This window comes from Heterocephalus glaber, unplaced genomic scaffold (assembly GCF_053883595.1).
Source record: "Heterocephalus glaber isolate CG9 unplaced genomic scaffold, H.glaber_assembly_v1.0 deba00000621, whole genome shotgun sequence".
NCBI classification, from domain to species: Eukaryota; Metazoa; Chordata; class Mammalia; order Rodentia; family Bathyergidae; genus Heterocephalus; species Heterocephalus glaber.
Genome location: NW_028258153.1, coordinates 17,765,867 through 17,788,488, shown reverse-complemented (window position 1 = coordinate 17,788,488; position 22,622 = coordinate 17,765,867). Strand labels below are relative to the sequence as shown.

The 22,622-nt window shown below is 37.3% G+C and overlaps 1 protein-coding gene across 1 annotated transcript in view; it reads left to right on the top strand.

The window, feature by feature from the left end:
- Positions 1–9,985: 9,985 nt before the first annotated feature.
- Cpo (carboxypeptidase O) overlaps positions 9,986–22,622 on the top strand; it is a 28,884-nt gene continuing 16,247 nt past the window's right edge. The window contains 5 exon segments of the mRNA XM_087205967.1: positions 9,986–9,990; positions 17,262–17,361; positions 18,320–18,414; positions 21,852–21,858; positions 22,034–22,138. Of these exon segments, the coding sequence (XP_087062093.1) occupies positions 9,986–9,990; positions 17,262–17,361; positions 18,320–18,414; positions 21,852–21,858; positions 22,034–22,138 (312 nt within the window).

Here is a 22,622-nt window from a genome sequence, read left to right as displayed (position 1 = left end):
CTATAAAAGGTAATTTTTGCCTTTTTTTTGCTGATGAAGACACAAAAGGCTCAGACTAAGGCTTTGTCTGGAGGGGCTTCTGTGATTTTTGAGGAGAAAATAGAGGGTAAACTGGCTAGATAGGTGGAGAAATGTTTAACATGGCTATTATATTGTGTAATTATGAAAATAGTCACTCATGTGGCCAATGGTTACCAAGTAAAGCAAAGCTCTGCTATAGTGACTGGGAATAAAAAGAATGGTCCAAAGTTTCTACATCCTTCTGATGATGGGAGACAATGAGCTCTTCTACTATCCCAAGAAGAGAGCTCCAGGCTGAGAGGAGAGGATTTTGTGGAAGCCCAGCTGCTGTGGCTTGTATCAAATTGTCCCCCCAAAGCCTCATGCAGTCTTTTTCAGAGGTGGCTAAATTTAGAGTGTATGATGCTGGGATTAAGGGCATGTGATTACTAAACCAGTACACTGATTGGTTGGGCATTGCCTTAATCTGGGTAGTATGGATAATATAAAAAGGGCAAAAAGATAGTGTTAAATTTCCCTTGTTGCTTTTGCTACTTTGTGTGCTCCATGGTGTTTCTCTTCTGCATGGCTGTTTGCCATCCACCCTGCCTTGGACCCAGCCGATTATGGACTAAAACCTCTACAAACTGTGAGCTAAATAAACCTTTCCCCCTTTAACTTTGAGCTTCTGGTATTTTGTTTCAGCAATGAGAGAAAAGTAACTAAGATACTAGCTTTGGCTAGTGGAAATGATAATAGAAGCAAACACAGTAACCAGGTAGATACAAGGTAACAAAACAGGAATGATCTGGGGATCTTGGATTGGTCAGAGCATCTACCTTTCTCGCAATGTCTGGGTCCTGCTGATGTGATGTTACTAGTCTTTGTCTTACATTTAAATTTTAAATTTTAGGTAGTCTGTTTTGAAAAAACAGTCTTGTTTAAAAAAAACAAAACCTAAGTCTTAAGTATTAGATAAAACACTAAAGGCCATAACTAATGCTCTCTGTCACCTTCCCCTTAATTTTCACCCTCCATGTGTCAGCTGTTCTTTGCCCTGACAACTCTGTTCCTAAAGGTAACAGTTTTGCTACATCCTGTTTCTATGGGAGCCTGCTTCTCTTCATTGGACCAAGGACACCCAGGTGTGTTAAGCTACAAACTCACTGCTTGAGTAATTGCCTTTGTTCTGCTTCTGTAGCTTCTGTATGAAAGGAATAACATAACTCCTACTCAGGACTCAGAATTTGGAATGGCAAACTCCTCTAATCCCACTGACATAATAAAACCTTGGTTACCACACCACCACCTCTCTGCATGCTGCTCGGTTTATTTGTGCATTGTTCCTGTCCTTACAGTTTGAGATGCTACAAAATATCTCAATTTAGGTAATTTATAAAGAACAGAAATGTATTGTTCATATTTCCAGTAGCTGGGAAATCCAAGATGAGCACATTTTTGTCTGGTGAGGGCTCTCTGCTTCACAGAGAATGCCTACATTCCCTTCAGCCCTTTCATAAGGGCACTAATTCCATTCAGGAGGGCTCTGTCTTCATGACTTAGACACTGCACACAAAATGCCTCACCTCCCAACATCACTGCAGTGAGGATTAAGTTTCATAATATAAATTTGAGGGCAAGGGCACAAACATTCAAAGGATAGCAGATAACATCAATACAGTTAGAAACAAACTGAGTGGGTCACTCCCTTCTCTCCATTTAATTTTAAACACCACAAAATGGCTATTCCTGCTTCCATTATGCTAAGAGAAGTAGAAGATAAAATAACAAAAGCCTAGGAGATGCCCTGCCCTAGGCAAGAGCACCAGCACCACGGGAGATGCAGTGGGAGGCACCTAAAGCAGAGGTGTTTGGCCTTTAAATTCTGAAAGCCTGAGTTAACTGCCTCCCCCCCGCCCGCCCCGCTTTTGTTGCTGCTACATTTGACATGTGTGCCCTGCTTTTCTGTTGCCCCAGCACCTTTCTTGGTGTGTGTTATACCTTGTATCTTTGTTGACACAGACTGAGCACAACTTCCATGGTCTTCAGTAAACATCATTGCTTACCACATACTATTAGGTGTACTCTTGGCAACTCTTTCCTCATACACAAGAACCTATTATTGGGTCACTTAACTGTAGCAGTGTGGTCCAGGAAGAGCCCTCTGTGACTTTTTTTGTAATTCAGGTCAATAATTGGTTCTAATACATAAAAGTTGTCTGTGCATTGTTATAGTAATAATTCTGTCAACTTTATTTATAACTCTATCACTTATGTTAAGTGTTAAGAATCTTCCCAGAAGAGTCACGTGACATCTTTGTAGGGAGTAAAGGAAATGCTAATAGAAGCCAACAATGCATAGGAAAGTCAGGATAAAGGATGTGCATCCTCCATTCACAATATTTACAAGAATAGAAGTAACAAGTAGAAAACCTTGTGAAATCTGGGTGGTCTTGTATAAGTGTACAGTTGAACTTTTGGAATGTATTTGGGTTTATTAAACCCCATAATTTTAGTGGCAGCTACTTGACTGTGTATAAAATTAATTCTCAATTTGTAAAATAAAGTAAGAGTCTCATTTCTATCCTTTTATACAAATTATTTTAGATATAGAGTAAATTTACAGGAATAGGAATACATGAATTGCATTAGATTAGTGATATTTTTATAGAAAAAGTCAATTATGCTGGAAAGTGTTGTTCCTCTATAAACTGAAAGCTAGGAAGAAGTAGATGATGTATAGCTGATTTTAGTAGCTAAGATATAGCTCATTTCAAATGCATGTTACATTTCAGAAATCTGTTTTTCATATATATATATATATATATATATATATATATATATATGATAGGAAACTCCATTCCCCTTTTTCTGAAAATCTTCTGATGAATTTTACAATAAAATCTTTCGTAGTGAAAGAGAAAAACAGACTCACAGATCCACATCTTCTTTTTGGGACATTTGATTATTCTCTTTGATAGTGTGTGGTCTTATGTTAACTGTATAGAAATATAATCTAGATATAGATCATTGTTATTAGTGTTGATGATAAGCATATCATACATTTTTATGGTTTTACAGTCTCTCAAGGGATTTCTCATACATCTACTATGTTGTTGTACATATATATATATATATATATATATATATATATATATACAAAATTTTTTTAAAAAACAAAGATAGGTGATATTTGCCCTAAACCACATGGCTGATAAATGGTGGAACCAGAATAAGAACCCAAGACATTTGATTTTTAACCCAGTGATACTCACCAATAATATGCTGAGATTCCAAGAATAAATTTCATAATCTGTAATAATCTGTAATGGCCTTGTTGAATATTTTAAACAGAAATGAGTGGGTGCAAGGCAATGAATCTGGGGCAAATTCCAAAGAAGAGAAGGAGGACTGTGCTAATCAGCATGTCTTCCCTTTGAGTACGCGAGAGATGGATCAAAGCAGAGCCCCAGAATGAGAACTTTCTTTATCAAGTTTTCCAAGGTGATGACTTTCAAGAGTTGTGTCAGAAATGTTCTCTTTGAAAACTCATTGGTGGCTGATGCTGAATGAAATATTCTTCAACTGAAAGAAGTGCAAATGAATCCAGTGGTAATTTCCAAGCTGACTTCCGTACTCCCCCTTGGTCCTGTCTCTCCTCCGTGTCCAGACATGTTGCTGAGGGTCCTGTGGGGAAGCCAAGCTCCTCTTTGGGCTCTCCTCAGCCTCCTTGCCCTCTGTGCTGGTTAATCTTGATGAGTCAACTCACCTGGAATAAGAGACTCCTGACAAGGTGATTACACTATGAGTGCGCTGACTTCAGCAATAGGTTGACCTATTGATAAGTTCATTGGCTATTAGACTAATTAGGAGGAGGTCTTAGTTGGAGGAAGTGGATCATGGAGGCATGACCTCAAGGATGGTCCCTCGCCCTTTCCTCTTCTGCTTTATGCTCCCCCAGTGCTGTAAATTGAACAGCTTTGCTCTACCATGCTCTTACACCATGATACCTCAGCCTTGGAGCCAGCTGACCATGGAATGAAACCTCTCAAACTCTGACCTAGATTAAATCTAGACACACCCTCCCACCTCCATTCCTGGAACTTCAGAACATGCCCTTTCTTTCTGCTTCCTTTCTTCCCCAGATGATCCAAATGGAAGCTACTTTAATGCTAGGTAAGGAGCAGTTTATCTTCACTAAAAGGTTGAAGACTCCACTTTTGTCACTCAGCTGTGAGCAAATTAGACAGGGAAAGCAAGCAGTAATAAAAAAATACCTTTTCCTTTTCTCTTCTAAGCCAACTAGTTTTGTGTGTTCATTACCATGTGACTTTCTATACCTTTTTGGCTGTTTTGAAAGCCTGCTAAGGCCGGGTCACATAGTATTACAAACTTCAGGACTGTTTCTGCATTTAATTCTATGTGAAGTCCAGAAAGATCCCTGTGACTCAGACCAATTGTTTTAACTTATTTCCATTTGTCCTGGAGTCTGCTTGGTGTACTGTCTGGATCATTTGAGAAGCAGATATCATGACAGAGTTAAAAGTGTAAAATTCTTGTGAAAGATAAAGGGGAGAGAAAGAGGACAAGGAGAACCTTCTATCTATGATCCAACTCTGACAGCTGTGAAAAGAGGAGGGGGATAAAGGAGAATTGAGTGGGAAGGGCCCCAGAGTGCTGTGCAGTTCCAAGAAGATTGCTCCTAAAGGCATCCTTCATTTGTAGGTACAGTGTTCAGCACTTGGAGTGCTTTTGTGCTTATCCATTGATTGGGGATGTCTAGGTAGTACTTAGTCATGGCTGGAATTACTGAGTCAGATTCTAAAGACACCCCCCGCCCCGACCCCGCCTCCTGCCCTGAAAGATGAGCAGCAGTTTTTCTCTTGAAGTAACAACTGAGTTGCTTACCTGCACAGCTGCCACAGCTGGGTAAAGGGAGGTAGAAGATCTTAGCAAGCTACACATCCACCTGTATAGGTGAGTGGTTAGATCCAGCAAATGGATTTAGGCCATCTAACAAAAGCATAGACACAGTTTATACATCCATTCCTGCATCTGTGCATCCATCCATGCATGCATGCATTCATCCATGTGTCCTTCCATGCATCCATCCATCCACCCACTTATTTATTACTTTCTACTACAGCAACAATCTGTTGAAGCTTGTCAGAAAAAGAACCTGTCCTTGGTGCTGCCTCAGAAATCAAATCTAGAGTTTGCTTTCTCTGTTACTAAGGCCATATTCTGAGCATTAACCATCATGTCTGCACCTAATCTGCCTTTCTTCCTCCTTGTGACCATAAGTCAATATTTACTTGAAACCAAACCCTTAACTAGACCTTAATTGCTGCTAGTCTGACATACCTCTTGCTTGAACCTCACCAGGACTTCGCTCCAGTAGGTGGGTTATAAATGATATTCTTCGTCCTTTGATTCACTGTTCTAGGCATAAAAGGTGAATAGCATGTTATGAGGTTTACTGTAACATCCTTGTGTTCAGGTTCAGTGACAGCAACTAAGGAGCAGCAGAGGTGGTGAGCTGACTTGGCTGTGTGCCTTCCAATTCTCAAGTCACTAAAGCTGTTTAACATCAGAATAACCTTAGCCTTTGGTAATAATGTTTTATAGCAGTCTTCCTCTAGTTAATGTGGCAACCAGCCATGCAACTTCAAGTTCAGAGAAATCATGGACATCATTTTGAGAGTACATTATTTTGGAGGATGAAGGTAGTGGAAATATGCATGCCTTGGCAGGTAGTAAAAAGAGACTGCTTTTTAAACACAAATATTTCTGCCAATTAGAATTAATCCTCCTTTAAATTAGTTATTTCTAAGAGTCTTTCATTTCTTTCATTCCATTACTTAATCTATGAAAGAACACAAGTCTCACTCTACTAGGACCCAGCTCCCCTCCTCTTTTCCTAGAACAATGTTTACATCTTGCCAGGCTTCTTCTCGTGTGGCTTAAAGAACCACATGTGTTTGTAGGCATGCTATCAAGTGGTTTAAAGAGCATAAAACTTGCAGTAATATTTTTGGGAGTAAATTTTATTGTTATGGCTTTAAAACACAATCAAATAAAAACAAGAATCCCATTAGTAGTTGAATATTGCAATAATAGAGTTGAGAATAAATTTTACTGTTATAGGAACTATAAAACAGCAATAATAAGAAACACTATTATTGTGAATAAATTGTATTGAAATGACTAACTAGGAAGCTATAAAACACAATAAGAAATAATCTAATCACCAGGAAAGATGTGATAATAATTCACCCTTGTTAGAGAGAAGCCCATGGTTCCAGCTCATTGGCCCCAAGTACTCTGAGTTATTGTTCATGTTCCATGAGGTCACAGAAAGATAATCTTTGGCCACTGGGGTTGGCAGGAGACAACATATTACAGTGAAATTGGACATGAGGTTTGAAGAAAATTCAATCAACAACAACTGCTAGGAAAACTCTGTGTGGTAATGCCAAATGTCCTCACAACATACTTTAAAACTTATTTGCAGGTTTCCACAGGAAATTTGCATGTATTGTTTGACTGCATTTTTGTGTATTTTTATTTTTGTTCATGTTCTCTTATTTCAGAATAACTTCTGGGTCTACCTATTTGGTGTGTGGCAGGGGAACTATTGTGGCTTTGCTATTTGCTTAGGCACAGGTGCATCATTCTGCCTTGTGTCCATCTTGGCAGAAAATGAAAGGAGGACACCCTCAACTCCTAGTCTCACTCCTCCCCCTGGAACTGAATGCTCCATGAAACCCCAGGGCCTATAATTAGCACAGTGGAGATGCCTGCTCTGCCCTTCTCTTGGGTAAGAGGCAGAATTTTGTGGCATTGCATTTTACCCCAAGATCCAAATTCAAGATTTATAAATTAAGTACACCTCAAGGTAGATGCTGGAAGGTCCTAACAATGCAGTTTCCTTCAGGATGCCATTATTTTAGACAAGCTGTGCTGAGTTTCCCATACTTGCTTCTCCACTTTCTTGCTTCTCTTTCCTTCTGGAAATAGCATCAGGCAGGCTTTTGTACCTGGCACTTCTCCACGGCGACTGCTCTCTTCAAGATTCCCAGGAGCTTCCATCCTGAGTGATATAGGGGGCCTAGTTCTCAATCCTCATTGACTTTAATTCTTAACATTTGCCCCAGTGATAACTTGCACTAAGATGCTTTCTTCGCTGGGCTTCCGGGGCATAGTAGGCTCCCAAGTAACTACAACTCCATGTCAATCCTCTCCCGGCTTTGTACTCGTGTTTGCCTTGCTCAATTACACCTTCAGTGGCAACTTCACTTTGACTGATAACTGCTTTAGACTCAGGCACGTCTGACAGGTTGGGGGTTAACTGTTTTTGCTGCTAAGATTTGGAAGACCTAGGTTTAAGAATTAGGTGGTGCACTCCAGTTGAACAATAGAAGTCACTTGGCCCCAAACAAGCCTTAGACTGCAGAGGGGAGTAGAGACTCTGAATAATGCACACGCATGCTGTAACAGGAGTGAAAGGTGCTCCACCTCTGGTGCCCAGCAGGCCAGGGTGGAAGGAGAGCAGGCAGGAGCTCCTGAGCACAGTGATAGGGGACTTCACCTAGGGAGGAAATTTCTTTCTCCACCTGATGGACTCAAGAGTTGGTATAAATCTGTTTTTAAAGGAGAAATGAAATATCAGATGATAAAGTGTTTTGTCGCTATTAAAGGAGGCTTTTGAGGACCTGATGGAGTTAGTGAAGTAATTGCTTGAATATGTTTCTGCTGAGACATCCACTGACTGACTTACCTTATCTTGATTGTGGGGACAATGTCTCTGTCCATTTTCAGAGACCTGGACTTACAGCCAGCAAGAGAGGTTAAGGATATTCCAGCTCTCTCTGCAGAAGAATGGAGCTTGTGCTGGGGACCCTTTACCTTTTGGGGATGCTGGTTCCTGGGGGGCTGGGATATGATACGTGAGTGTGAAGTGGGAAGAGGGCTGACCATGATTTAGACTGTTCATTCTTTTTACAAGATCAATGCAGCTGGAGTCTCCCCCTCCCTTCCTATCAATACATGGTACCACGAGAATAATAGAGATCACTGAAGTTTTGTTATTGAACATTACTTTAATAAGCCTTGAATAAATAAATATCTAACAAACATTTCCTAGCACAACATATGACAAATACTAGTTGATTTGTCATATTTTGTGATCAACAATAGGAAATTGTAATAAAACATCCATATTTCTTTTCATAGTTCTGAATTGGTAAATCACATTATTCTAATTATTAAGAAAAATGTTTAAAATCATCAAATAATTTCATTTGGAGATAATAGCGGTTAATGTTTTTGGATAGATAAATAGCTAATTATGTTAATAGTATGATTACTGAAATGTCTCAAATAAATGGTTTTATAGAAATTTTCCTATGGCATTCCTCACTCATTCAAAATATATTGCAATTGCTAATAATACTCCATCATCTCATCATTTCTACTTTTTCATTTTCATAAGTAATGTCATAATGAGCAACCAGCTACACTGTTTTTGTGAATCTTTCTTTATCTCCTTACTATAAGTTATAAGAAGTAGAAGGGCTCAGTCAGAGGCTGAAAGAATGTAAGGATCTTACCACACAGTGAGGAGCTACCCTCTACAAAGGTCTGTCAGTTTACGCTTTCAACAATCAGGAATGAAAGGACGTTTTGTGTTTTTGCCATTTTGACAAGTGAAAAATACCCACTGTTGAATTCCTGTGTATTTTATTGATTTATAATAAGGTCAACTATTTGGTCTTGCTTATTACTTCATTATTTTATAAATTGTGCATCCATGTTATCTGCCCATTTTTGTGGCCTTTGCCTATTCTTAAGGAAACATAACTTCTCTAAGTATGTATATTAAATTGTGTGTTTGTGTGTAGTTTCTTTATACAGTACATTTAAGTATATTTCCTCTTGCTCATACATAGCTCATATACAGCTCCTTTGGCATATTTATAAAGTATGGTTATAATTAGTGTTTCTTCTTTTGCTTTGTGGTTAATCTTTCAAGAAACTTCGCACAGAAAAGAAACCCACTCTGAATTTCGCCCCACACTGCATGACTGCAGATTGTCCCTGTCCTAATAGTATGATTTCAGATACAGAAAGAGACCTCAGTATCTATTTGATGTCAAAAACCTATTTGGACATCTCTTCCTCCTTTCTTCCACTGATTTACTTGGTTGGAAGACAAAGAGTCTTCTTTCATGTGGAAAAAAATTAGGTTGCTTAAAAATATCAAGAAACTTAAAACTTAGACATCTTTTGTCCTACTGTCCCTGCTTCTGGAAATCTATACTGAGGAAATAAAGTAGGGAGAGAATTTTATACAGTGAAATAAAGTTTTATTTATAATATAAATATTATAATATTTAGAAATAATGTTTCATATTAAGTTATATAAATGCTATGTGATATATGACAATAAGATTTATTTAGTAAAAATAATTATGAAAAATTTCAAAGCATGAGAAAGTGCATGTTTTAGGCCATAGGAAGACACAGAATACAAAATGTAATAAAATACTTAGAAAAACAAAAGAACAAATATATGCCAAAAAAGTAATTGCTCCTTATTATCTATCTTTTATCTTGCTCTTGAAGAAACAGGGAGATAGATACTTTGCAAATGGGAAGAGGATCAAGAGATAAAGGGAGCAGGGTAGAAAAAGAGAAGAAAGGGAAGTAAAAAATTAGGATGTGGTCTGTACATGTACCAACTCCCCATGATGAATGTAATCAATATCTACTGCAAACATGTACTTATAAAAAAATTTCATCAAGTAAACCACAAAGCTAATTGTTATCTTTGGTTAATGATTTTTTTCCTTCCCTCAAGTATCCTCCAGTTCACAAATATTCCACAATGAACATGCATAACACTGTTATTTAAAGAAAAATATTGCCAGGCCCAGGTTAAATTATGGAAGTGATTAGGCTCAGGCAGAAAGACTCAGGTAAGATGGCGTACGTTCCAGGGCTCCTTAGGACTATATTTGAGAAAAACATTTCAAATATGCTTGCCCATGTCGTTTGTGGAGATTTTATTGTCATTATAATTTGCTGATATGAAATAATGTTTAGCTTTGGATTACTGTTACTGACTCAGAACATAGGTTAGCTGCAACTTTTGAAAGTCCTTGTTCACCAGAGGTGATAATACTCTAGAAAAATCTGAAATTAAATAAGACTAGAAGCTTGTAATCTTTATCTTGAGTGTTTATGGAGATAGACATTCGTAGTCCTCCAAAAAAGTGTACATCTATAAAATCATTTGAGATTTATCAATGTCAATCAAATGACTTCAAAATGTTCAACCTCTTTGACCTACAATTTCCTTTTCTAGTTCAAAGAAATAATCAGAAATGAGAAAAAAAGATTTATACAAAAAGTTATTAGCTATAGAATTATTTAAAATGGCAAGATTCCCAATAGAGAAACAGCTTTATCCAGAATAGGAGAAAAATTTTAAATAAATGATGTCAAGTATTTTGCAGTTATTAAAAATTATGTTTAGAATGAATTTGCATTGTTTTGAGGAAATGTCTCTGGTAAGATACAGAATGCAAAGGAATTAATACGAAATTATACATATATATAATCTCTGGTAAATATAGGCATATATAAAAGACTCAAAGGAAATATGCTAAAATACTAAGAGTTCCTAACACAGGAAGAGAAGGATATTGGGAATTATTCCTCCCTTTTTATCTATTTTTCTGCTGCTTTTTCTCCTCTCTATACTTCCTAAGATCTCCCCTTTAAGTGCATGTTAATTTTGTAAGCAGAAAAATAAAAATTGAAAATACATTACTACATAAAATATTCATGTGACTGTTTCTCCACTAAGTACTTATAATACAAAATTTGCCTTTATATTCATTATTTTTTTGCCTTCTTATACATTCCAGTCAAAATTTCATCAGTCAACCTTTGATCTACAGCATTTATTAATAATGTACCTCAAAGGATCATTTTCTCTGTTAAACATTTTATGAATTTCTGTTTAAAAAGAATACACAAAGTACAGTAATCTTCTCATTTACTTGGTAAGATGTGTGGTGATAATTTGGGGGATTATCCAGCTTTTTCTTTCCCTGTCTACATGCATTATGCATCACCCAAGAAATACCTAAAAATTGGAAATAGCTTTTCTAAGTACATGGTTTAAATATTCACTAATTCTAAGTATTAGAATCTCTGAGGTCTAAGTATTGTGTTTTAGTTTTGTATGAAGATGGGAAGCACTTTTAATGTTAGAGGTTTTCATTCATATCCTAGACCATTCTAATACGGAAACTTTTGCATATTTAATGGACCCAGTTGTTCAATGCTGGGTTTAGGAAGCAACATATCCATTTTTTAGAATTTAGCTAGGGGAAAATCCAGATGCTAGTGCTTGATGGTGTTCAGTTTTCTTTACTCCCTTTATGTTGTGACATTTCTAAGGGATCCCAGGTCACTTGAATCAGAAATCCACCAGGTACAAGCCATGCTTTTTTAAATACAGTCACCCCCTCCCTATCAATGGACACCAGTTCAACTGCCTTGGATTGAAAATGTCCCCTTCTTCCCAAATTGTCTGTACTGAACATATCTAGATGTTTTCTTTGTTATTATTCCTTGCACATTATCGCATAACAACAATTTACAAAGCATTTACATTATATTGAGTTTTATAACTAATATAGAAATGATTTAAAATATACAGGAGGATTGCCTAGGTTAGATGCAAATACTACAACATTTTATTCTTGACCATCCTGGGACTAATTCCCCACACAAACACCAAGGAATGACTCCTTCCTTTCATACTCCACTGAGCAGATAACTATGATAAGGAAAAGGCCAAACATTTGCTAAACCACACAAAGACAGGAAGAACAGCCACCACCCTGTTCCTTGCACTATTGAGAAAGCATCTTCAGTGACTACATTTCCGTGCAGGACAACTTGTGTTAGCAATGAGGGGAAAGAGAGCCTGGAAAGATATCCTCTGCATTTGTTCCCTTTCGCCTCTTTCTCCCATTCTGCAAAAGGCAGAATGGCTTGGTTATGCAGAATCGTTTTTGGTTATGCTTGAGTTTGGAGTGCTCTCTTTCCTGACCTCAATACACTTTTTTTTTTTTTGAGACAGGGTCTTGCTCTGTAGTTCACACTGGCCTTGAACTCACTGTGTAGCCCAGGCTGGCCTTGAAATTTCAGCCATCCTCCTGCCTCAGTCTCCGAGTGCTGGGATTACAGTTGTGCACCATCATGCTCAGTTCTCATCTCAATATACTTTGGACACCATTTAGTTGGTATATAATCAGGCACTAGTTTGTAATACCTCATACTTTCTTATTTAATAGCTAAATTATTTTGCTTTTCATGTGTTTATATCTTATTTTCTTTAGAGGATTATAAAGGGCAAGAGAGAAATTTTTATTGCTACTATTACTAATTTTTTTTTTACTATTACTAATTTTTAAAAGTAATAAGAATGCATACCTATTAGATTGTTAAATGAATTAGTAAGATAGTACAAAATGGTTTTACCAGTCCCTAGCATGTATTACTTAGTAATGGCTAACTAGTGTTATTATAAGATGTATTTGCTGATTTGTTAAGACATGAAGTGTGTTCCTGAAAATTTATGTTGAGTGGACTTTTATGAATTTTAAACACACTAGGGAATATATGTATTTTTCTTTATAAATAGTATAAAGATCGTATCTTTTCTAAAGCAATCAGTCTCAATGTATTACTTGTACCAATATTTATATTTGTATTGAAATTACTCACTTGGAAGCACAGTTGTTTATTTAAAAATACAGTGATGGCCAAACATTAGAAATGAATCCATGAAAAAAATGAGTAAACATATTTTCTTAAATTATTACAATATAAATAATATTTCTTTAAACCTCTTTCTAAAATTCATAATCAGTGTTTCAGCTATTGGCAAGTTATTTGGACAACCCTATCTCATGAGGTTTCCATTTGGACAAGCAAAAGATGAGAAAATTTGTTCAAAATATAATAAAACATTTACAATTTGGGGGTCAAAAAGATTCTGTTAAATTCAAATTGTTAGAATTAGTATTACTAATAATTAACAATAATGCATGTAACTTCAAGTTTAAAGCAGTAGAATTGTGTGGAGAAACTTGCTTCCATTAGAGTAGTTAATGGTGGTACATGGTGCTAGATGCACTAGGTAAAAAATTATATAGAGAATATAGTGTTGGACTTAGGTAGACATGAGTGAAATTTGTTTTAATTAATACTATCAAAATATTTTGTAGTTTGACACAGTTTGAGAAAAATACTAGTTGCATGGCTTGTTCTCTGTACAAGTATTTTTAATGTTATCACAGCTAAGTACAGATTTTGCTTTGTTTTGAACTACTGTGTTTAACATTTGTTGAAATTAACTCTATGTAAGAAACTGCTCATTGCCAAATGAATTAGTTTATCTAATCTCATAAAAATTACTTGGGAGTGGTACTACTAAGGTAAAATACCATAAAAGTTCAAAAACATGTGATGTAATAGTTAAAAGCCCTTGAAAATTAGCTAACTAGATCTCTCACACCTTTCCTCCTCCTATCCAGGACCACTATACAAAAGTCTGCACCCCAGCATCTCCAAAACTTCACATCCCAGTGCCATTAACACAGTAACCACTCTGTACATCTTTTCTGGGCAAAGGAGTTATCAGCTATAGAATCTTGCAAAGAAAATGTGACCCCATTTCTAAAATAAAGCCTTCTGGCTAGGGAACTAAACCATCCATCAACTGTTTGTGTGCCTTTGCAATGCAGTACTAGTTCTGTATCTCCTTGCAAGTTCTGACTTCTTTCAAGTTACTTAATTTCTTCTTGTCTAGTTTCTTCATTTATAGAATGTGAACAATAACATTTTACATAGCTGCAATGAGAAGTTACATACTGTGTGTGAATATGTTCTTTCAGATGCTAGCACAATATCTGGTGTAGACAAGGCACTGAATGATAGTATTAAGCTGTTTGCCAAAAGATAAATCCTAAGTAAATAGTTGGAACAAGACCAACAAGCCTATAACTATTAAATACATTTAGTCAATGATTAATAACTTTCTAAAACAGAAAGAACTAGGCACAATGGGTTCAGTGGTGAATTCTACCACACATTTATCGAAAAAATTATTCCAATTCTCTACAATCTCTTCTGGAAGTTAAAGTAAGAATCCTCAACAAAACATCAGCAAATCCAATCAAGTGATGTATAAAAAGAAGCATACTCCATGGCCAAATGGGGTTTATCCCAATTATAAAAGGCTTATTCAACTTTCAAAGATAAATTGATGTTATCTGTCACAGAAGGAAAATTATATCACCATATCAACAGACACAGAAAAAAACATTTGAAAAATTCAACACCCATTTATGATAAAAAAGGGCACAGCTTCCTCAATTTAATGAGATTATCTCCACAAAACAGCTAACATCATACTTAAAGGTAAGAAACTAAAAGCTTTCCCACTAAGATCAATTAATGAAGGATGTCTGCTCTCAACAGTGTTTTCCACCTTGTACTAAAGCCCTACTAATGCAATAAGACAAGAAAAGTAAATAAAAGATATACAGATTAGGAAGGAAGAAATAAAACTCATCTTGTTTACAAATGACATGAGTATGTGTTTACAAAATCAGAAAGGATCATCAGCAACAACAACAAAAATCTCCTGGAACTAATAAGCAATCATAGCAAGGTTACAGGAGACAAGGCTAACATAGAAAAGTCAATTGATTTCCTATATACTAGCAGTAAACAAGTGAAGTTTAAAATAGAAAACATGCTATCATTTACACTAGTACCCTTTAACTGAAATATGTGTGTATAAATTAACAAAATTTCTATAAGGTCTATATAGTGAATCCTATTAAACTTTCATGAAAGATGTTAGAAAAGAACTAAGTAAGTGTAGATATGTATTATGTTCATGCATAGAAAGACTTAATGTTGTCAAGATATCAATTCTTCTTAACTTTATGTATAGATTCAGTGAAATCCCAATCAAAGTCCAAGCAAGTTACTTTATGATTTTCAACAAATTAATTCTGAAGAGTATGTGGAGAAGACCTAGAATGGTCAACACAATATTGAAGAAAAATAAAGTCAGAAGACTGCACTGAGTTCAAGACTTAATATACAGCTACAGTAATCAAGAGAGTGTGGCGTCAGCGAAAGCACAAATAGATGAAGGGAAGACCACAGGATACCTAGGAGTAGATTTACATAAATGTAGTCAAGTAATCTTTGACAAAGAAACAAAGATAATAAAACAGAGCAAAAAATATTCTTTTCTACAAATAATGCTAGAACAATTAGATGTCCACATATAAAAAATGTGAATCACAAACATTAATTCAAAAATATATCATAGACTTAAGTGTTAAATGCAAAACTATAATATTCTAGATAATAATTTAGAAGAAAGCCTAGATGATTTTGAGCATGCTGATTACCTTTTAAATACAACAGAAAAAGCACAATCCATGGAAGAAATAATTGATACTCTAAACTACTTTAAAATTATAACTTCTACTTCGAAAGAAAACATCAGGATAATAAGAAGACAAGCTGGAGAAATGTTTACAAGAGGTGCAGCTGGAAAAAGTATGTGATCTAAAACATGTAAGGACCCGCTAAAACACCAGATTTTAAAAAACAACCCTATTAAAATGTAGATGAAAGACCTAAACACATAACCTTACCAAAGAAGATATAGAGAAGGCAAGAAAGCATAAGAAAAGGTACTCTGCATGATGATGCATCATTAAAGAATTGCAAATTAAGACAATAATGATTTACCACTACTTATCTGTTAATTAAAGTGTACAGATCCAAATACCAACAGCACCAAATGCTCACTAGGGAAGGAAGAAAGCAGCACTCTACTGCTGGTGGGAATGTGGAATGGCATAGCCTTTTTGGAAGACAGTTTGGCAGTTTCTTACCAAACTAAGCATTCTTTTACTGTATGATTCAGCAGCTGCACTTTCTAGTATTTACCCAAAGGAATTGAAAACAGGCACACATAAAAACCTGCACATGGAGTTTATGAAAGCTTTACTCATAATTCAAGCTTCAAGCCCAAACTTGGAAGTAATCAAGATGTCCTTCAGTCAATGAATGGACAAACTGGTCCATTTGGACAAAGGAACATTACACAGCACCTAGCAAGAAATGAGCGCTCAACCCATGAAAAGACATGGAAGGAGTTTAACACATATTAGTAACTGGAAGAAGACAATCTGCAAAGGCTATCTATACACTCTGTGCTTCCAACTTATGACATTATGAAAAAGAAAACTACAGAGGCAGAATAAAATAAATAGTTGTGAGGGGATGAAGAAGGGAGGGATGAATTAGCAGAGTATGGAGAATTCTGAGGGCAGTAAAACTATTCTTATGTCACTATAATGGTTGATATGTGTCATCAAACACTTGTCTAAAGCAATAAAATGTTCATAACCACATGAACCCTAATGTAAACCCTAATGTAAATCCAGGTTCACTGGCTATAATTAATGTACCACTGTTGTGGGGTGTCCATGGTGGAGGTGGTTTGCATGTGTAGGGACACAGGCCATAGGAACTACCTAACTTTCCACTTGATTGTGCTAAAAGTGCTCTAAAAATAATATTTTATTAAACACAAGATAAACCACTATAGAAAGATTAGTTCTCACCATGCTACTCATCACAGTAGTTAATATTACAAGCTCCTCAGTCAGTTTTTCAGGACTTAAATCCCAATAACACTTTTACTCTGATTCAGTTTCTCCATCTCTGAAATAGAGATAATAAGAGTATCCATCGCAGAGTTTTAGAGAGGAGCAAATGAGATTTAAATTGTTTAGAACAGTGTATGTCTCATAAAAAGTTTCAGTTCAATAAATCTTAGCTATTTTTTTCTTTTGTAAGTCTAAAACAGCTTTTTAAAAAATCTACACATTATTAAATTTTCTGACCTCCCTGCAAGAACAGAATGATTGTCCTGATTTTATAGATGAAGAAATTGTGACTTAAAGTTGCTAAACAATTGCCCATGATCATATGTTAGTAAATTACAGAGTCAAGACTCCAATACTGGCTCTTGTACTTCAAATCCTGCGCACAGTGCTTTCTACTACTTTTCTCACCAACCTTCTAACCCTCAGGGCATCCTACTCTCTTCACTGTGATGTCTTTTGTTCTTCCCTTTGCAGATCCTTAGCACTGCACAGAAAACAAGTTATAGACAAGACAGTGGGTCTGGGCGAGCACCTGGAGACCTATTCCTGTAGCAAATACCATTCCATGGCAGAAGTGAGAAAGGATACATGGGAGGAGAATGTGGGGAGTCACCATCTATGTTAAATGCATAGCAAGACTCAAAATATGGGGTTAGAAACTTCTGTTGACATGTTTCAAGAAAGGCATATGGAAGTCTTGCCTAATTTTGGAACACTAGCAATGGATACTGTTGGTGTACCAGTCTGCCTCTCTTTACTATAATTAAATACCAGAGGGAGGCTGATATTATAAAGAAAAGAAGTTTATTTAGATCAAAATTTTGGAATTGAAAGTCCAAACATGCAGTCGCCAGTGAGGACCACTGGCCTTGGCTGAATCATCTCCTAGGGGATGGTAATGGCAGGATCAAAGCAGGAGCCTAGAGAGTCTCAGGGCTTAGGCTCAGACCTTCATAACATTTGGCTCTGAAGAGCATACATGCCAGGAGACCAGTACTCCCTTCTGAGGGCAGGGCTCCAAATGACCCAAGGATACCACAGTAGGGTGCAGTCCTTGAGGGCTGCAGCTTCCGCATCACCACGCAAGAGTTTAAGTTTCTAACACAAAAGCTTTTAGAGTTCAAAGACCATCCAAACCATATTGAGACCCATGAATACCAAAGAAGGTCTCACCCACAAAATAAACTTGACCTAAAATTTCTGGCATGACTATGTACTGCCTTATGGCCATGTGAAAGATGTATTATTATACATTATCTCCAAGATTTTATTGGTGGATTATTGAAATTATGACCAATTATATACCTGTAAAATTCAGTATGGTGTCCTAAGAACTTGTGACAGGGTAGATCTTTAAAGAAAAGGAAAGGTGGGAGATGATAAGGCCTTTGTTCAGTTTTCTGTTTTGTTGACCACATAGCTGTGCAGCCTAGAGCAGAATACAGAGTCCGATGTCTTAGTGAAAGAATCATCATAGCCAGAGTCAGTCGCAGAATCTTGCTGTCATAGCTGTGTCCTCTGGGCTGTTTCAGATCTATGAGTGGATGAGCCAGGTCAGTGAGAAGTATGCAGAAGTGGTGATGCAGCATTTCCTAGGGATGACTTATGAGTCCTGGCCCATGTATTTGTATATCTGAAGGTCAGTTCAAAGACTGAGAAGTACCTTATTGGGAGAGGTCTGAGGATGTTGTTTATTATTCTACTCTATCAGGAATGTGAAAAAAGTTCAAAGAAGCAGTGCAGAAGGTATGCTCCAAACTGGGCTTGTAAAATTCAAGATTGTAGATGTTTATGTCTTAATCATGTGGAGGAGACTGAGGCAGGGTAGGGTAGGGCCTAAAAACAACAGTCCCTGAAAGTGGATCACACACTGCTCAAGCTTCACCAGAGCTAGCTCATGTCTCATCTGTATTTTAAGTGGTTTTTTGGAGGGTCTTTGGTACCGGGGATCGAACTCAGGACCTTGCACTTGCCAGGCAGGTGCAGCACCACTGAGCTACATCCCCAGCCCTTAAGTGTTTTTTAATGTTCTTTTTTAAAGAGATTATTTTTCATAAAAATGTTTAAAAACCACAGACAACCTTCATTTTCGTTTCTTTCATTTTATGGTTGAGGGAACAAGAACAAGGAAGTAAGGTGACTTGAACAGGATTACACAGCCAGATATGGATAGTTGCATAGACAGTGGGACACCATGTCTTCTAGTTCTGCTATCCCTTTTTCATATGACATGGTGAAAAGTATTTAGGGTCTGATAGTCATTCTCCAGAGGACCAGCACTGCTGGAGTCCCCGTTCTGGGCCAGTGACATTTCTTGCCTGGATGCACATTAAAATCATCCTGGGGAGCTGCCAAGTACTCCTGTGGCCTAGGCTTTACCTGCAGAGACAGTGGCCTAACTCTTCCAAGAAGGGGCCCCAAGGGATCCTAATATGTAGCCAGAACTAAAAACCATTGCACCAAGCCAGTGGTTTCTCAACAGTGGTCCTTAGACGCAAAGCATCAGTACCACTTGGGAACTTGCTAGGAATGCATGTTCTCAGCTCCGACTTCTGGTCAACTGAATCAGAACCTCTGGGGATGAAGTCTCTGTGTCTGTGTTTCAGCAAGCCCTCCTCCAGGTAATGCTGATGCACACTCAAGTTTTAGAGCCACAGTGTGTTTCTACCAAGTTCCCAGGAGCACAGATATTGCTAGTCCAGACCGTCTTTAGGAACCACTATCAAAGTTGTTTGACATTAAGAATTTTGTTTAGTTTGATGTCCTTATACTACTTGGTGCAGGCATGTCCATTGACAAAGAACAACACCATATTTGAGAATTGTCTACAACCCCCAAAACTGAGGAGCTCAGAAATAGAATCTACCCAGGGGTTGAGTAACAGGTGATATGTTAAGTGTGGGGTGACCGCCAACCTGATTTTCTATGAACCCCCAAACTCTGAGCTGAGCCAGCCAACATGACATTTAAGGATCCTCCTCCTGGGCCATATTATAAAGAGGAGAATGAGTACATTATGAAGCAGTAAATATAAACATATAATCGACTTGCACATACAGTACTCATAAAAGAGTTAATTATAACAGAAGATCAAGCTGAGAGGTGGATGTAAAAAACCTGAAATACTATAAATAAAGAGCAAAATGAGAGAGAGATAACAGGAAGTGGGGTTATAGAGTTTTCTCAAATGGGAAAGGATCAAGAGATGGAGGGAGGGGGACAGAGGAGAGGAAAAGGGGATACAAAAATGAGATGTGTTATGTACATGTCCCAATTCCCCACAGGAGCGTAAATATTATTAATTCAAACATGTACTAATAAAAAATTGAAATTAAAGAATTATCTTGAAAATTTTGAAAGAGAGCTGACACTAGAAGGAGAAAGTTCCACGAATATGACAGACCCAGTCCCTTGTTTATTCAGTTTGTTAATATCACATATAGAGGGAGAGAGACTCCATCAGTCCGGCTTCCAGAGGCCTCAACAAACAGCACGAGTCTAGGCCATTTAAAAATCCAAAACTGATGTGACTCTTACAAGCTGGTCCCAGCCTCTTCATCACCAAAAAAAATCCACAATTGCCAATTTAATTCTCACCCACTCATCTGAAGGAGGGCATCTTTCTGTTTGTTTGTTTGGTTTTATTTCCTTACTTAAATTCTTTTATTGGTACATTGTAGGTATACAACACAATTACATTTCTCATTGGGAATTGTACCTTTACATAATGCATCTTGGTTCTTATTTTTTCCCCATTCCTAGCCCTCCCTTCACGCCCTCCACCCTTCCCTATTTACAAAGACTTTATTTCCATTTGTTCCATTTCTCATCATTTTTCCTTTCCCTTCTTTCCTTTCCCCTGCCCCTCCCACTACCCCTACCCCTTTGGGCCTTTTCTTCCTATTTTACATTATCGATTATTCATTCTAATCATTGGTACATTTTAGGTATACAATATAATGACATTCATCATTGGAAATTTGCACCTTTACATAGTCTCTCTTGGTTCTTATTTTTCACCCTTGCCCAGCCCTTCCTTCAACCCCTCCATTCCTCCCTATTTACAAAGATTTTGTTTTCATTTTTCCATTTTCTCATATTAATTCCATTCCCTTCTTTCCTTTCCCCTACTCCTCTCACTTACCCCTCCCCTTTACCCCTTTTCTTCCTATTTCACATTATCTATTATACGTTTTAGTCCTTATTTACACTTTCAGTTTCTCATATTAGAGAAACTATTCAGTATTTCCACATGTGTGTCCTATTTATTTCACTTAAGAGTATGGCCTCAATGTGCATCCATATAGCTATAAATGTCTCTAATTTCTCATTTTTTATGGCTGAGTAGTACTGCATTTTATAAAAAACCCACATTTTCTTTATCCAGTCTCTAGTTGATGGGTATTTGGGCTGTTTCCAAGTTTTAGCTATTACAAACTGTGCTGCTATGAACACGGGTGCACATGTATCACTGTGGTATGATTCTTTTAATTCTTTGGGGAAGATCCCCAGCAGTGGAATAGCGGGGTCAAATGGGACTTCCAGTCCTAGTTCTTTGAGGTATCTCCATACTGATTTCCACAGTGGTTGCAGCAGTCTACACTCCCACCAGCAGTGGAGCAGGGTTCAGGAGGGCATCTTTCTTGCTGGAGTGAGGCTGAACTGATGTCCAACAATAACAAATGGAAAGACAAGAAAGAAGAGTGGGTTGGTTGTGTACAGAGGAGTCCCTCTGAGAAGGGGAATCTAATCAGTGTGGCAGGAGATTATTCATCTTAATCTATTCACAGTTTCATGAAGTTGAAGTGAACATTCAGATCCATTTTTAAATACCTTTGATTATTGAACATCATCTCTTGTGCACTTTGCCACGCTGAGTGAACTCTCTGTGACAAGGTTTTATAAGGTTTATACAAATTTGACATTTCGGCTTATGGTTTGGGGTTTTGTGCCTTTATCTGGAGTTAGAGAATAACTTAAAATATAACAAAGACCATTCTTTGGGTCAGTGTCATAGGGAATCAGTGCACAGTCTGAGAATAACTGCAAAGGCAAGGGGCAAAGAATAAAAGTAACAGAGGTCAGGGTGACAAGTGGCTGTCTCCACCAGCAGCCTTACCACTTTCTTGACACCACAGAATGGAGTAAGAAAGAGACCTCTAGGAGAATGAAAAACCTGGTAATTTCACATGGGGGTTTACAATAATAAGTGATTGTTTGGTAACGGAGCATGGATCCCCTTCCAGATCAGCCAACCATCTAGTAGCCCCAAAAAGATCATTGGGGTAGACTGCAGAATCCATGCCAGGGAATGGATTGCCCCTGCTTTTTGCCAGTGGTTTGTGAAAGAAGTAAGTGCCTTTAGTTTCTGGACAGTGGTAAGCCGGTACATTAAATACCTGTCACTTCTGGGCTACTTAGAATCCATGCTTCTTTCACATGTTAACAGTGAATCTCTTTACTGAATTAGTCCTTCACCTAAGGTGAAATGGAATTAATGAGGAGCTTTCTGAAAACTGAGTTTTTATCCTCACATCTTTCTAGTGCATTCAAAATCACTATTTTTAGAGGATAAACATATCAAAATGTAGAAGAAAGTACATCTTGGAAATCAGAGATGAGTTTGACCCTGGGTTTGCCTCTTTCTCATTTCCTAACACTGGGTGAATTTTCTAACACTGGGAGCCTCAGATTTTCATCTGTAAAAAGTGTATGAAATGACTGCTTCACAGGTCTGCTGTGTGGACTAAGAGACTCGGCATATAGAAATGCTTAGCACAGGAAATTTTTGCATATTACATATTCCACTCTCTTTAGGGAATAAGAAACCTTTAA